Source organism: Diachasmimorpha longicaudata, chromosome 9, assembly GCF_034640455.1.
Source record: "Diachasmimorpha longicaudata isolate KC_UGA_2023 chromosome 9, iyDiaLong2, whole genome shotgun sequence".
In the NCBI taxonomy this organism is placed as follows: domain Eukaryota; kingdom Metazoa; phylum Arthropoda; class Insecta; order Hymenoptera; family Braconidae; genus Diachasmimorpha; species Diachasmimorpha longicaudata.
Genome location: NC_087233.1, coordinates 3,581,776 through 3,595,648, shown reverse-complemented (window position 1 = coordinate 3,595,648; position 13,873 = coordinate 3,581,776). Strand labels below are relative to the sequence as shown.

At 35.3% G+C, this 13,873-nt stretch overlaps 5 protein-coding genes across 6 annotated transcripts; 3 read left to right on the top strand and 2 right to left on the bottom strand.

Moving 5' to 3' along the window:
- Positions 1-110: 110 nt before the first annotated feature.
- Positions 111-2,628, top strand: LOC135166250 (chymotrypsin-2-like). The gene is made up of 5 exons (XM_064128337.1): positions 111-268; positions 335-485; positions 1,408-1,657; positions 1,740-1,877; positions 2,372-2,628. The coding sequence occupies exons 1-5, from the start codon at positions 214-216 to the stop codon at positions 2,522-2,524; spliced, it is 747 nt and encodes a 248-aa protein (XP_063984407.1). The 5' UTR covers positions 111-213; the 3' UTR covers positions 2,525-2,628.
- On the bottom strand, positions 2,525-5,081 carry LOC135166249 (uncharacterized). The gene is made up of 4 exons (XM_064128336.1): positions 4,940-5,081; positions 4,360-4,830; positions 3,468-3,569; positions 2,525-3,028 (listed from the first exon to the last, which is right to left on the bottom strand). Exons 1-4 carry the CDS (start codon positions 4,979-4,981, stop codon positions 2,804-2,806), a joined length of 840 nt encoding a protein of 279 aa, XP_063984406.1. The 5' UTR covers positions 4,982-5,081; the 3' UTR covers positions 2,525-2,803.
- A 323-nt stretch (positions 5,082-5,404) lies between these two features.
- LOC135166251 (coenzyme Q-binding protein COQ10 homolog B, mitochondrial) lies at positions 5,405-6,579 on the top strand. The gene is made up of 2 exons (XM_064128338.1): positions 5,405-5,553; positions 6,076-6,579. Exons 1-2 carry the CDS (start codon positions 5,405-5,407, stop codon positions 6,518-6,520), a joined length of 594 nt encoding a protein of 197 aa, XP_063984408.1. The 3' UTR covers positions 6,521-6,579.
- On the bottom strand, positions 5,409-11,542 carry LOC135166248 (D-glucuronyl C5-epimerase B). Of its 2 annotated transcripts, none has more exons than XM_064128334.1 (4): positions 11,287-11,542; positions 11,049-11,184; positions 10,506-10,637; positions 5,409-10,422 (listed from the first exon to the last, which is right to left on the bottom strand). In XM_064128334.1, the coding sequence occupies exons 1-4, from the start codon at positions 11,313-11,315 to the stop codon at positions 8,983-8,985; spliced, it is 1,737 nt and encodes a 578-aa protein (XP_063984404.1). In that variant the 5' UTR covers positions 11,316-11,542; the 3' UTR covers positions 5,409-8,982. The 2 variants fall into 2 exon arrangements, with proteins under 2 accessions (XP_063984404.1, XP_063984403.1); XM_064128333.1 differs by having other exon boundaries at positions 10,506-10,640; positions 11,287-11,541.
- A 498-nt stretch (positions 11,543-12,040) lies between these two features.
- Positions 12,041-13,839, top strand: LOC135166293 (lys-63-specific deubiquitinase BRCC36-like). The gene is made up of 6 exons (XM_064128417.1): positions 12,041-12,281; positions 12,367-12,494; positions 12,569-12,773; positions 12,833-12,921; positions 13,007-13,111; positions 13,538-13,839. The coding sequence occupies exons 2-6, from the start codon at positions 12,378-12,380 to the stop codon at positions 13,784-13,786; spliced, it is 765 nt and encodes a 254-aa protein (XP_063984487.1). The 5' UTR covers positions 12,041-12,281; positions 12,367-12,377; the 3' UTR covers positions 13,787-13,839.
- Positions 13,840-13,873: the final 34 nt, after the last annotated feature.

The window sequence follows — 13,873 nt, the reverse complement described above, 5'->3', positions numbered from 1 at the left end:
CTGTCTAAATGATTGACAATGTGACTTTAATTGAGAAAGAAAGATATTCGTGTTGATGATGCGCAGTGGAGCATGAGATAAAAATAATCAGAACGCATTGTTATCGATAAATCAGTCCGATAAACAATCTAATGATAATCAAGGAACAGTCCAGTTTTATATAAACTCCTGGGGAATCAAAGAGGAGCGGATCGTGCGTTGTTGGGGTTTAAAATGGATATTTGGAGGATTTTTGTGGCCATCGCTGCAGTTGTGGCGCTCAGCTCTGGTATTATAAAATAAATAATTAATTATTGAATTAATTGAATGTTAAGTTACTTGGATTATGTCATAGGAGCGACGATTGAGCGAATAGTGGGGGGCAGGGACGCTCCTGCGGGGAAATATCCTTATCAAGTGTCTCTGCAGAAAAATAATCGTCATTTTTGCGGTGGGAGTATAATTAATAAACGATGGATTCTCACTGCAGCTCACTGTCTTCGAGGGTAAGACATAGTTTAGTTAATTTTATTAGGACAATATAATTTTTATTGCTTATAAATTAGATTAGGGAATGCTTCCGAATGGATTCGAAGTAAATAACATATAAATAAAATACTAAAAATATTGGCCTAGTGTTTGACAAATTGAACTATTTTCCGTTGGTTCAAATGTTCGCCCCGATGTTCAGCCGTATTAAAATATTAAAAAGTAAATTTTAATTGAAAAATAGAAAAATGAGGATATTTGTGAACTTTAAATTGAGGAAGGTTTCGTGTTTGATTTACATAGGCAATATTAAGACGAACATTAAAAAAAGAAATCGAACCGGTAGTTTTCGTCATAATGAAGAACAAAATTTTACATATAAAGTGGAATATTTCAGAAACTAATGAGTCGATTTCGTTCATCTTCAAGACCAAACTTTTTTATCGTGAGACGTAAAAACCTACAAAATTTCAAATTTTTACCTCCATTATTTTTTGAGTTATGGCGCACGCAAGAAATTTTAAGGAAAAAATGGAATAATGAGAATAAATCTTAATGACGGCAGGTGAAATGATTTTCTCTCAACTCAGTTGTATAGGCGTCATCACAACGAAAAATGATTTTAGGGAAATCGTTATAGCTCCGGAACCGCTCAACGAATGAGTCTGAATTTAATCTCAATATTTCCCTAATGGAGGCACTAATTGACCGGCAAATTATCCACATAGTTGCGCCCACACACATACAAGCAACCTTTAACAACGTGATTTTTAATTAAACGGCTTTACATGTCTAAGTATTTTCAATGAAAGTTAACAAATCGAAAAAATGACGATGACAACGCTCTCAATTCAGAATAAAAAATAAACTAATATAAATTGGATTAATCTACATGAATTTATAAGGAACAGAAAAAAATATGCAATCGTTTGTGTCCAGGCAATCTCCTTCGGCTATAAGAGTACTCGTTGGCACCAATTCACTGTCAAATGGAACCCAATATTATCAATGTGGATTTTTAAAATGGCATGAAAAATTCACTCCTATCCTCATTCATAACGACATTGCTGTACTTCAAGTTACGCAAGATATTGAGTTCAATGTGAATGTTCAAGCCGTTAAATTACCAAAGAAGAATTTTAATGAAATTGACACTCCTGCCACACTGACGGGCTGGGGCACAACTGTGGTAAATATTAAATAAATAATGCTGCGTGAATGGAGTGCTCTCCTTTCAATCTAGTTTAATAGTCTCTCGCACTGTTTCGAAGCTCAACGGACGTGTTCCCGATAAGCTTCAATGGCTCCAAGTTAAGGTCATATCACAGTTGAAATGTAAGTTGAGACATTGGCTCCTAACGAGCTCTCAGATTTGTACATTGACCAAACGCGGCGAGGGCGCCTGTCACGTAAGTCATCCAACAAATAAAAAAAATATCTTGATCTGAGATTTTTTTTCACCAAAAGTTCGTTTACTGGACTGAATTTCGATTAATTGCCCTTAATTGATAATTCATTAATAACTTGAATTGATTCAATTAACCTATTTGACGACTTTAATTACTAATTAATAGCATTAATCAGAAAAAAACATTTTCATTAATAAATATTTGGAAATAAAAATTGTGTATCAATTGAGGGATCAATTGATCGATTGTATGTACGAAATTAATTCTAGGGAGAATTTTTTTCACTAAATGTTTATTTACTCGAGAGAATTTCGATCAATTTCCTATTAATTAATTAATTGAATTGATTAAAGTAACTTATTTAATCAATTTAATGCATGATCAGTGGAATTAATCGAAAAACACTTTTTTTTGTGTAATAAATATTTGGGGAAAAGAATTCTGAGTCAACTGAGGAATTAATTGATCGTTTATATCCACGAAATTAATTCTAGGGAGATTCTGGTGGGCCTCTGGTGTCAAAGGGCTACCAAATAGGGATTGTATCTTATGGTCTTCCATGCGCCCTAGGGAGTCCCGATGTATTCACGAGGGTTTACAGTTTTGTCGACTGGATAAACTCAACTATCAAAGAAAATACCCTGTAATCGAGATAAATCAGATTTTATTCATCCACTGATCAATAAATATTACATTATTCTACGTTGACGGCGCAGGGCCACAAGTGAAATAAAAAAAATAATTTCAATAATTATGTAATTTTACTTGAAGACAAAGTGGATGAAAAACTACGAAATATTCACCCCAACTAGCCTCCGTTCAATGCTCTTTACATTATTATTAAATTATTGTTACTCATATCACTGAGAAAGTGAAAATTCCGTCAAAAATTGTAGATCGTCTACATAACTTTATTACGTTGCGACTCAGTTGTGCAGCGCTGTGGTATTGAGACCCGGTTTGTCCTTCTGAATGACGTTGCCAAGTAATTTCTTAATCTCTGCTATTGCTTTACCAGGATTGAGGCCTTTCGGGCATGTTCTAGTGCAATTCATAATAGTGTGGCATCGATACACTGAGAATGGATCACGTAATTTGTCCAATCGCTCCTTAGTCTGAGTGTCCCGAGAGTCAATGATCCACCTGTATGCCTGGGAGAGTAAATAAAATCCGAGTGAATACGTGAAACTATCGAAAATTTGCATTTCTCATAACTTAAGGCAACTCTGCCCTCAGGTCGGTTTACCGACCACATAAACTGCTTTTGAAAATTTTCTGTTGTTCAATACTTCAACTAATTGCTGAGTAAAATTCTAACAAAATCATTCATAGTCAGTATTAACTAAATTAAATTTTTGAGATGATTGATATTTTTAAAAATATTTCCTCATAAGCAAATAATAGAACTTGTTTGTCAAACCGTGGATTATCTTTTACGAAGTGTCAAACAATTCCACAATTTTTTTTACGTATATTGATCAGAAATTCAGATTTCAATCTTTGACTACAACGAAAAGATTGATTTTTTCATAAGACAGTGGTCTGGTTTTTTAACTTTAAATAAATTGTGATTTAATTATGTTGAATCACCTGCATGAGCACAGCTGGTCCAAGATATTTATCTCCATTCCACCAGTAGCTGGGGCACGAGGTACTGCAGCAAGCGCACAGAATGCACTCGTAGAGACCATCCTAGAATAAATTACACTGATTATTACCTAAATTATATTATATTGATTTATTTAAAATTTTTTTGAGGATGAATTGGATTACATCGAGTGGATTTTACTCTCGTCACAAAAATAGAAATAATGGGAATGATTTTAGTATTTTTTAGGGTGAAATTTTGAGATTAATAATAATTATTTTGTTTTGTTTTTCTTAATTTAAAAAAAGATTTAAAGAAATTGTTTCAAAAATACGAACAACGATGAGGAGAATCTTTCAGAAAAGTCACGTGACTAAATTGATATTTTTAATTACAGCCGACGTATTTTTAAAATTTTAATGATAATCCACTACATTTCGGAATTAGGGATTTACCATAATTAAAAAATCATATCATAGGCGATTAGAGGAGTCAATATAATCACGTGAGCCTTCAGAAAGGCGACCCTCAATACTGTCACTGCCATCTTGGAACTTGACTAAGAGGACATTCAGACAATTTTTCACAGCATTTTAAACATTTTTTCAGTTATGGTGGAACCAATTCTCTGAAAAAAGGTATTAGTGAATCACATTTTTGTTTACGCCAACCAATACGGCACCATCAAACTTACATTTGCAAGAAAAAAGATTTGATCTCATTCATTTTTGACCGGACAATTCAAGAAAAACGTTGAAAAAACTTTGAAAAATTGTATTTTTGGAGTTTTTGAGTTTCAAAATATCCAAAATTTCGTTGTGAACGCTTATAATCCTTCCCTTCAGCAGCAAAAATGTAGATGAAAAATAACTTAAGAATAAACCAACAACAAACCAATTTTTTCCGATCATCAACACTCTGCAGATACTGTTGTGTCCCAACTTTCTTTCCATCACTACGTTGAAGCCATGGCTGAATGCTTTTGTACTGATTGTAGAAGTTGTTCATATCAGGAACAAGATCCTTAACGATGTACATATGCGGTAGAGGATAAATTTTGCTCGTGTTCTTGACATCGCTGTCGATTTTGCTGATGCAAGCCAACGTATTGGTTCCCCCAATGTTCATGGCACAAGACCCACAAATGCCCTCTCTGCACGATCTTCTGAATGTCAGAGACGGATCAATTTCATTCTTAATTTTAATCAGAGCATCCAGAACCATTGGACCACAGGTAGTGAGATCAACACTGTAATCCTGCATGTACGGTTTCTCATCAGGTTTATCAGGATTCCACCGATATATTGAGAAGGTCTTGAGTCTGGCCTCAGCATTTTGAGCCGACGAGAGGTGAAAACACCTCACCTGCAAATTTTTATTACATGATTTTGTGCAATTTACCGGAGGCACCTGTCAGTGACGATTCTCAATGACAAATTGTCAAGTTCAACGATCAATTTTAATTGTCACTTACTTGTTTTAAACAATGCCTCCAAGCTGGTCTCAGATTTGCCATCTTGAGAGTAATAACAAGAACAAAAAATACACCTTTCACTTTTTTTCCTTCTCAATGCGGTATCAATTTCTTTGAATTCCCCCTCAGCTGAGCAACTTGGTTATGTAATGGCTATATACAATGCCAAATGGGGAGCATTTCTATGAAAAAAAAACGCTATTTTCCCGGCACTCCGAGATTGCAAAAGGAAATTAATATTTCACCTTAAAATTTATGTTTAAAAAATCTCACAAATTCACTCGACAATCGGCTTTTTTTGTCTACAAATTACAGTCGTTTTCTCCCAAGAGTTTATTCTACCAGTTGCCGGTACACAACTGAATAAAAAACACGCATGACTGCACATGCGCAGGATACAGTAATGGCGAGAACATTTTTTTGCCACTTCTCAGACATTATGAAGTGTTTTTTAAACAATTGTTCATGATGCTGTATTACAGGAGTGTTTATTCAAGAGAAAAATATATTTTACAAAAATGGGGATGTCTGTGGGAACAGTGGAGGCGACTGTTTACGACTCCACAAGAGAAACGTAACAGAACGAGAGAATATGAGGGTCGAAAATTAATCGGGTAAAAATTCTTATGCTCACAATGACATGTCGTTTATAAATTATTTAATAATTAATTAACCGAGGGTAACAGGACCAGTGAACAGTATGTACCAGTGAATAAACAAAAGAAGTCTGATCTTCCATTTTGGAAATATTACCGACTGGACCAGAGTAATTTTGTACTTTAAATTAATGAAAAAAAAAAAATTGAAAACATTACAAAACATTTTGGTCAAGAAGAACCTTTTTCAAGTAAAAAAAAAGAAAAATATGATTCTAACCTCAAAAAGTGACTATTTAACTTACAAAACATTTGTCTAGTAATAAAAAAAAAATTACATGTAATATTTAGGTTTTAAACAGGTCTTCAGATATGTTGAATTGCTCTTGTAATATCAATTCTCTCATTGACAAATCATTTGTTAATTCATTGGTATCGTCACCCCATCGTGACGAGGGTAATGTTCATCAACATATCGACAATATTTTTGACGAGAAAAAAATTATCGAAAAGAAAAGAAAATAATATTATTGTTTCTAGGTTTTCAATGGAGCAAATTTACACAGTCGTAGCTGATATCGAGAATTACAAAAAATTCGTGCCATTTTGTAAAAAATCAGACATATTATGGCGTGGTGATGATGCTGTCAATGCTAGTCTATCAATTGGATTTCCACCCCTCAACGAGAGTTACACATCACACGTTACAATGCACAAACCCTACTTTGTCAAGGCTGTATGTACAGATGGTAAATTATTCAATCACTTGAATACTCTCTGGATATTCAGTCCAGGATTGAAAAATAATGTCAACACATGTGTCATTGATTTTTCCCTGTCATTTGAATTTAAATCAGTGCTGCATTCTCAACTGTCAAATTTATTCTTCAACGAGATAGTGAGACAGATGGAGAATGCATTTCTCGACGAGGCTCACAACAGATATGGTAGGCCATGTATCAAGACAGTCAGACTGGAAAGATAGTCAATAGAGTATTGTTGATTTTAAATAAATTCTCATCACATTCAGTGGATAAATTTCAATCACTTTTTTTTCGTATATTTTCTCGTCTCATTTTCCTAGAAAACTAATAACACTTGATTGTAATTTTCATATCAACACACTTATCGTATGATTCATACCTCACATACTGTTATCAAACTACGTTAAATTACATATTTTCATTTATCATTCTAAATTACGAGTGAAAATAAATGTCGAATTACATGATTATTAAGTATGAATTCATAAGTTATATTCTAATTGGCATTTTAATCACAAAGCTTGGTTTTCCAAAAGCATATTGTATTATACAAGGCGCCGATACCAAGCATTTACAACCTGTAAATGAAACTGATTTTTCCATTGAAAATGAAAAATTAACAAAAAATGTTGATCTCGCAATATCGTACTAATTACGTTACTTTTGAGCTTTCAACTGTCTAGTGAAGATTCAGCTCGTCTTCTACAGGACTTCATATGTATATGTATAGTAAAAAAGTAGATATACTCTAATTGACGAACAGAAAAATGGCGACATATTTATTTATGAATTTTTCCATGTCACAATTTTTTTTTTCGTCTCACAAAAATACGAAAATCAATACGAAATATTATTTTACCATAAAGCACCGACATTATCAATTCTAATAAGCAGATGAACCTTGCACAGCAAAGTCTTTACAAAGAGTGATATGAATTTTGTATTGAATTTTTTTTTCATTATTTTTGTTCACAGTATTGTCGTACGTCATAAAAGGGAGGTATTATCTCTATTGTTGTAGACAAAAGTCAATTTAAATTTAATTGAATTTTCTAACGCTCCTGAGATCCTCTTTGTCACTCTAAATGATGAATTGTCGAAGTCACTGGAGTTTAAAATGGTTATTTTCACATTAAGTAACCGATAAATGTGATTTTTTTTTTGTACAAAAACTAATGGAATGTTCAACTCGATTTATGCGTTCGATATGTAAATGTATTAAAACAATTCTCTTCCATAAAATATTTTAAATAAAGAATATTTATGTATGCAGAGGTGGATTGAAGACACTGGTACGAGCTACGCTTCTACCCTGTACATTATTATGAATTAACCCTCGCTTCCCACTCATTCATTAATTAATTCTATTATCTACAATTGCCAGTGTTGCTGCACAAAATAGGATAGACTGTTTTTCCCCGAGATGTGACGAATAAATAGTGGCACATGATCACAATGCCTTACAAAAAATTTACTCCTATCAATGGGAGTCTCATTTATCATTGAAATTGACACAATTATTAATCTGAATGTTTGGAGGTAGGACTAAGTAACATTTTGAATGATTTACTTCCGAATGGAGATGTTCTGATTGTTCAAACTTAGCTGCCTAAATTTTTATGATATTTCCAGTTGTTTTTTCAGGACAAACTGAACAAATTAAATCACATGAGGATAACCGATGCAATTATTAGTCGACATGGAATGTAAATACGATAATAATTGTAGAAAAAAACCTATAATCCATTCGGAATTAATTCAGCGGGGAAACGGTTTCAGTCGATTTTTTTAGAAATTAATTTCTTTCATGTTAATAGACTGTTGAACACATAATGTATTTGTTGCATAAACAATGTGAGTCTTGCAACAAGTACAGTGACTTTTTTTGGACTAAATAAGGCGAGTTGAGTCGTGATTTTGCACTGAATGAATTTTCAAAGAGCTGTGTCGACATAGCCCGACAAAAAGTGATTCAAAAAAACAGATAAGTCGACTTATTCACTCTTATAACGCATATTTTATTGAATTGGGGAGTTTCTATAGAAGAATTGAATTTTTAAGCTCGATTTCACGTGATCGAAAGTCTACACAAAGTTTAGGGATTTATTAAATCAACTTCCCTACATTAACAAGGACAGTTGGGCCTTTTATAAAAAACTACCCACTAATGAGCGACCTCTAGCTGACTCAGACATTTTTTCGTCTGACGATGATTCCATGAACGCAGACTCCGCTGATAAATATCAAAATTTAATCGGTTATCGTTCATGTCTCGAAAGGAATCTCCTCGCTTTAGTCAAACAATTTGTTTATTCTTATTTTATCCCTGTGATTCCCCCTAGAATTGCCCCTACCTAAAAATATCACTATATCGATTGTCCACAGTAAAAGAAATTTTATAAAAATTCCCCACCAATCAATTTTTTAGTTACAAAACGTTTTTCGTCGACAAGTGCTTCAAATCGACAATAATTCCATTAAACTTGAAGAGCACAAGAGCTCAGTCGACTTGATCATTTGATTCTGCCCAAATTCTCGAGCTAAATTAATAAAATAAAATGAATCATCATCCAGAATAGGTGAAACTGTCATTTAAATTACGATTGACTCTCAACTTTTCCGACTTAAACCGTTCCCCTTCGCTCCTGAATTACCAACACCCAGTGCACCCACACAAAAAATATTAATTATGAGCAGCTCTTTTTCCATTCATATACCCAATCCATCTCTCTGCAGTGACCCCAAACAACTGATCACTGTCAATGGTACTGAGCAAAAGCAGCTGATTAATATGAGTAGAATGATAATCCCACCTGGCGAGATTAGGTGCTGTTTTCAAGGTAAAATGTCGTAGATCATAAGTAGTTCCATACCCAGTGTCATAGAGTGTCAGCATATTTTTAAGTGACATCATGCCTTTGTCAAACAGTTCAGCAGCCTCCTCAGCATCCTTACCAGTAGCGATTGACTTCAAATCGTACAATCCAATGAGTGAGTAGATAAAACCATTCAGAATAAACGAAGAAGGGCTCGTTGGATACTCCTCGTACCAGACAAATTTATCAAAAAAACTGGCAGCAACACCTCCTTTATTAGAAGCCACCCGAAAGGGCCTGAGTGCCCTGACAGCAGCCTGAAGATACTTATCATCCTGCGAGTGATAATAAGCCCTCGACAGAACCGAAATTCCATGTCCCTGTCCCATTGCTGAGTACCAACCGGGCTCCAGTGTTCCCATACCACTGGCAACTTTTCTCCTGACTGGATTGGCCCAACCACCAGACGTCACATTCTGATTATTGACAAACCACTTGGCAGAGTCGTAAAACTGCTCCATATGTTCACTCGTTGACAGTGTGACATTGTCAATTTTTCCGGAGCCATTCAGGATGATCCTCAGAACTTTTAATTTAGATCTGGAGAGTTTTTTATACTTTCCTTTCTCATTGAAGGTCAAACCCTTCTGCAAATCAACCACCAAATCCCTCGTGAGTCTTCTCCATTGATTATTTGTACTTCCAATTCCGTAATAAATATGATTGTTGATTGAATCGAGGACGATACTCGTGGTCACGTAATGTAAATAGTAAGAGTCCTTTCTATCTCGATGCTGCATGACAACGGTGATGCTGCCATTGTCCTTTATACTGAGATCCAATTTCAGTACAAACGAGAGGACATGATCTAAATTGAGGAAAATTCCACTGGACGTGCTGGTCTCAGGGGAGGCATATTTCAATACGTAACTGTTTGTTTTAATGTCGTAGGGACGTGACATGACAGATCCCTGTGGTACAATCCAATTTTGTTTATTTCTCTCACCATCTTCAATGATTTTTTTGTGAGGCTCTGGCTCCGTCAGATTTTTGCTGTAATGGGACAGACCAAATTGGGCGATTTGTGTTGGATAATAGTAGCCCTGACTCTCCCACTGAGTTGACATTGGCACACCGTCCAGGCCAGTGACACATTTAACTCTGTCACGTACTTCGACGTTATAATTTTCAAATGTCATGAAAACACCTCGGGAATCGTATTTACCCTTGGGACTGACTATTTTCGAGTAACTGTGGAGCCAGTCGAATCTCTCGAGACCATCGTATGTCACCAGTTTGCCATAAACCTGAATAAAAATATTTTTAATAGCGAGTCGTTGGTGGTGATCGAATTATTGATATTTATTTCATGATGTTGATTTATTGTTACCTCAAAGTACTTGTGAATGAAGGAGAAGGGAATGTAGACTTCAACTCCTTCACGTCGACAACTTATTAAGTATCCGCCGTTGATATTGCAGTCAATTTCTTGATAGTCTGGTTCCACATTCGCAAGACGATCCTTCTTGAAGAATATTTTTATTGTTAAGATCATGTTGGGGGAGGGGGTGACTTCAGCACAAATTCTTCTCATAATTTTTTCGAAGAAGGAACACAGGGTTCTTTCGTTGGGTGACGGTTTTTTGTCTTTGGGAGTAGCTTTCAGAGATCATATAAATTAATTCTAGTAATTAATACTTATTTGAAGAAAAAAATATCTCGATAAAAATCGTGTTTTCCATCAGTGTAGAGCACAGACGTTTCTTTCATGTGTCTTTTTAAACAATAAAACAGTCCAAATGGTGTTAATTTATAAATTAAAAAACACTAATTCAGAAAGGCTGTTATAATTGTTTTCATCGAAAGAAATCAATCGAGAAGAAATTGTGGAGTTACAACACTAAAAAAATTCTTAAATTCTAGTAATCCATACCCTGTGTTGAAAATGGCCATTTCTCAAAAAATAACCCGTCCCACAGCCATTCCATGATGTCAATATTGAGCTCAAAACTGCGACAATCAATACAATCAGGATCGTCTTGAAGTTAATCCTCATCATCATGTAGAACCTACATTGTAAAAAATCAATTCCACGTTAATAAATGAATAACCGTCTGTGTGTACTCAAAATTTACTACTGAAAATCAAGACACTGTAAATATGTTTCTCACATGGCAATTGATTCCTGTCTCTCGCCCATCAATTCCTGTTGCTATCCATCGTCACTTCACTTTTGTGCACGTCTCGCCTCACATTTTGCTCACTCGAGATTAACTCAGTATTATTTAGTATTATTAATTAATTTAGGATATCAGGGTATTTTTTAAAAACACAGGAATGTTCTTGCGACGCTCTGACACTTTTCTCCCCCTTTCGTTTATCAACTCAACGTCAACACAGCTGACTCGGCAGAGTCAACGAACGGAAGGTGCATGGAACCGACGTCACATCAAATCGAACGCCATTAAATTATTTACATTGAGTTGGATGTTGAGATGTTGCCGACATAAAAACAGGAGACAAGTACCCCGGAACGCCGGGCGCGGCGCTGTACACAGTATTCTCCCATGCGCGCGTCGCCCGCCATTGAGCAATTTAGGCGCCAAGCGTTCAAATCCCGCTGGAGTAGATTAATTTTATTTTCAATTTTTCTGATAAAAAAATGTGTAATTGACAGAAAAAAGTATTTATCGATTTTTGCTTCGCATAAAGGCCAATAATTCGCAGAAATGAGCGATTGTAGCAGAAGATCGCAGCGGAGGGGAAAGTAAATAAAACAAGAATTAAGAATAATTTTTGCTTTTGTTCATTTCCTTTATTTTCTCATTTTTTTTAGTACATTTGACATTTTTTCTCAATTTACTGATCATTTCTATTATTTTTCCCTCAAATTTTATATTCACAGGGCGATAGTGGCGCCGCAGACGAGACAAAACTTCACGATAAAAACGAAATGATAAAATCAAACGATAAAACCAACAGATTCAATGAAAAACATTGAAAAGTCGTGAGTTTTTCCTCGAAGTTCACTACAATGTAACAATTTCTTTTAACAAAACCAAATATTTTTCAATTGCAACAACATTTATTGCAATTCACATTCCAAAGTCACCATAACCAAACTTAAAATAGTGTTTTCAATTCATCTGTTGTTGTCTGTCAAAAGGTAAACATCGAAGTCTCTTGTTGACGTGTAGAGTTACGTGTTTAACCTCAAAATATCAGAGCTGATGTCACGATTATTTTTCCAGCATAAAAATACATGAAGATGAACAGTTCCCTGAAGAGGGTTGAGTTACAAGCGGACGTGTATATGACGTGTTTGCAACATGCATTGTCCACTGAGAATTACGAGGTCATGGGATTGCTGATTGGAACCGTAAGTGCATTCATCCAGTGAATGAACGATGGCATTTGGTGGTAGGAAAATGTGATTTCCAATGGGGTTTTCAGATGATCGAAGATGTTGCGCAGATTTCTGCTGTAATAATTCTTCGACGACTCGATAAGAAGAAAGACAGAGTTGAAATATCACCTGAGCAGCTGATGAAAGCCACTGCTGAAGCTGAGAGGTTTGCTAGTGAGTCTGGACTTCCCATCAGGGTCATTGGATGGTATCACAGCCATCCACATATTACAGTTTGTCCTTCTCACGTTGGTAAGTTTAATATTTCGGGGAGATGGGGGTAAAATGGGTGATGACTGGGTTATTTGCAGACGTGGGAACACAGGCAACATATCAAATGATGGATTCAGGATTCGTTGGACTCATTTTTTCGGTTTTCTCAGAGGTTAAGGACACAAAGGTCAGTTAAACCGTTGGTATTTTTCATTTGTCATTGATTGATGGAGTTTTGTTATGAAAAAACATTGACAATGATTCTGGTGCAGGAGCAAGAGGTCTTCTTGGCGTGTTTTCAATCGCAGAATAATGAAGCTGTTGAAATTCCTCTGCAAATTGTTTACACCAGTGAAATATCCGATCGATGTCTCAAAGTGAGTAATATGCGGGTTATTATATGCAAACAGTTGTTGACGCTGACATTGTCAATAATTAACAGCGATTTTTTTCGTGATGAATCAGAAAGGAAGAGCAAAAATCTGAAATATATATCGCAATAGGTCAGGAAGAGACGAACATTTTCTTTTTTTATTTATTAATCTCGGTTCAGTAGTGCGATAGTTAAGTTAGAAAAATAAAAAAAAAAATAGTTAAAAATCATATCTCTGTAGTGGATCATTAGAAGAATCTTTAAAAAATTAAGGGGGGGAGGTTTTCATGTACCTCTGTCACTGAAAAATAATCGCCGTTAATTTTCGAAGAGGCCAGGGCCAACAACTGGCCGATTCCCCACGGAATACCTCATATCCTTCAATTTTTAGTGGATACCGAGGATATTAATCATCAATAATTCCTTCCAGACTATGATTCAACTTCCAAGAATCCTCGACCAAGAAGAGGAGAACGCAGCAGACTCGTGTGTAAATAATACAGATCCACTAGCAACAATTTACAACGATGCTGTAAAAACTCGTCAATTTGCTCACATAACCGACATCATCACTCGACCCCTGATACTATCCCTGGAATCGAGAATCGAGATGAATCGAATTCGTGTCAATCAACTTCGAAAAGAACTCGCCGTACTGCAAAACATTCAGATTCATTGATCAATCGTACTCCTATCGATCTTCACGTTGAATAAATTATCTGCTGAAATTTTCGTAATGATTTTATCACAACTATTTATTCAATCA

Coding starts and splice junctions, on each gene's coding strand:
- LOC135166250 (XM_064128337.1), top strand. CDS start 214: ATGGATATTTGGAGGATTTTTGTGGCCATCGCTGCAGTTGTGGCGCTC. Junction 269..334: donor AGTTGTGGCGCTCAGCTCTG/GTATTATAAAAT, acceptor ATTATGTCATAG/GAGCGACGATTGAGCGAATA. Junction 1,658..1,739: donor CGGGCTGGGGCACAACTGTG/GTAAATATTAAA, acceptor ACTGTTTCGAAG/CTCAACGGACGTGTTCCCGA.
- LOC135166249 (XM_064128336.1), bottom strand. CDS start 4,981: ATGGCAAATCTGAGACCAGCTTGGAGGCATTGTTTAAAACAA. Junction 4,831..4,939: donor GGAGGCATTGTTTAAAACAA/GTAAGTGACAAT, acceptor AAAAATTTGCAG/GTGAGGTGTTTTCACCTCTC. Junction 3,029..3,467: donor GACCAGCTGTGCTCATGCAG/GTGATTCAACAT, acceptor TTACTCTCCCAG/GCATACAGGTGGATCATTGA.
- LOC135166251 (XM_064128338.1), top strand. CDS start 5,405: ATGATGCTGTATTACAGGAGTGTTTATTCAAGAGAAAAATATATTTTA. Junction 5,554..6,075: donor GAGGGTCGAAAATTAATCGG/GTAAAAATTCTT, acceptor TATTGTTTCTAG/GTTTTCAATGGAGCAAATTT.
- LOC135166248 (XM_064128333.1), bottom strand. CDS start 11,315: ATGGGCGAGAGACAGGAATCAATTGCCAT. Junction 11,185..11,286: donor AGACAGGAATCAATTGCCAT/GTGAGAAACATA, acceptor TTTACAATGTAG/GTTCTACATGATGATGAGGA. Junction 10,641..11,048: donor ATGGCCATTTTCAACACAGG/GTATGGATTACT, acceptor ATATTCTTCAAG/AAGGATCGTCTTGCGAATGT.
- LOC135166293 (XM_064128417.1), top strand. CDS start 12,378: ATGAAGATGAACAGTTCCCTGAAGAGGGTTGAGTTACAAGCGGACGTG. Junction 12,774..12,832: donor AGTTTGTCCTTCTCACGTTG/GTAAGTTTAATA, acceptor GGTTATTTGCAG/ACGTGGGAACACAGGCAACA. Junction 13,112..13,537: donor TATCCGATCGATGTCTCAAA/GTGAGTAATATG, acceptor AATTCCTTCCAG/ACTATGATTCAACTTCCAAG.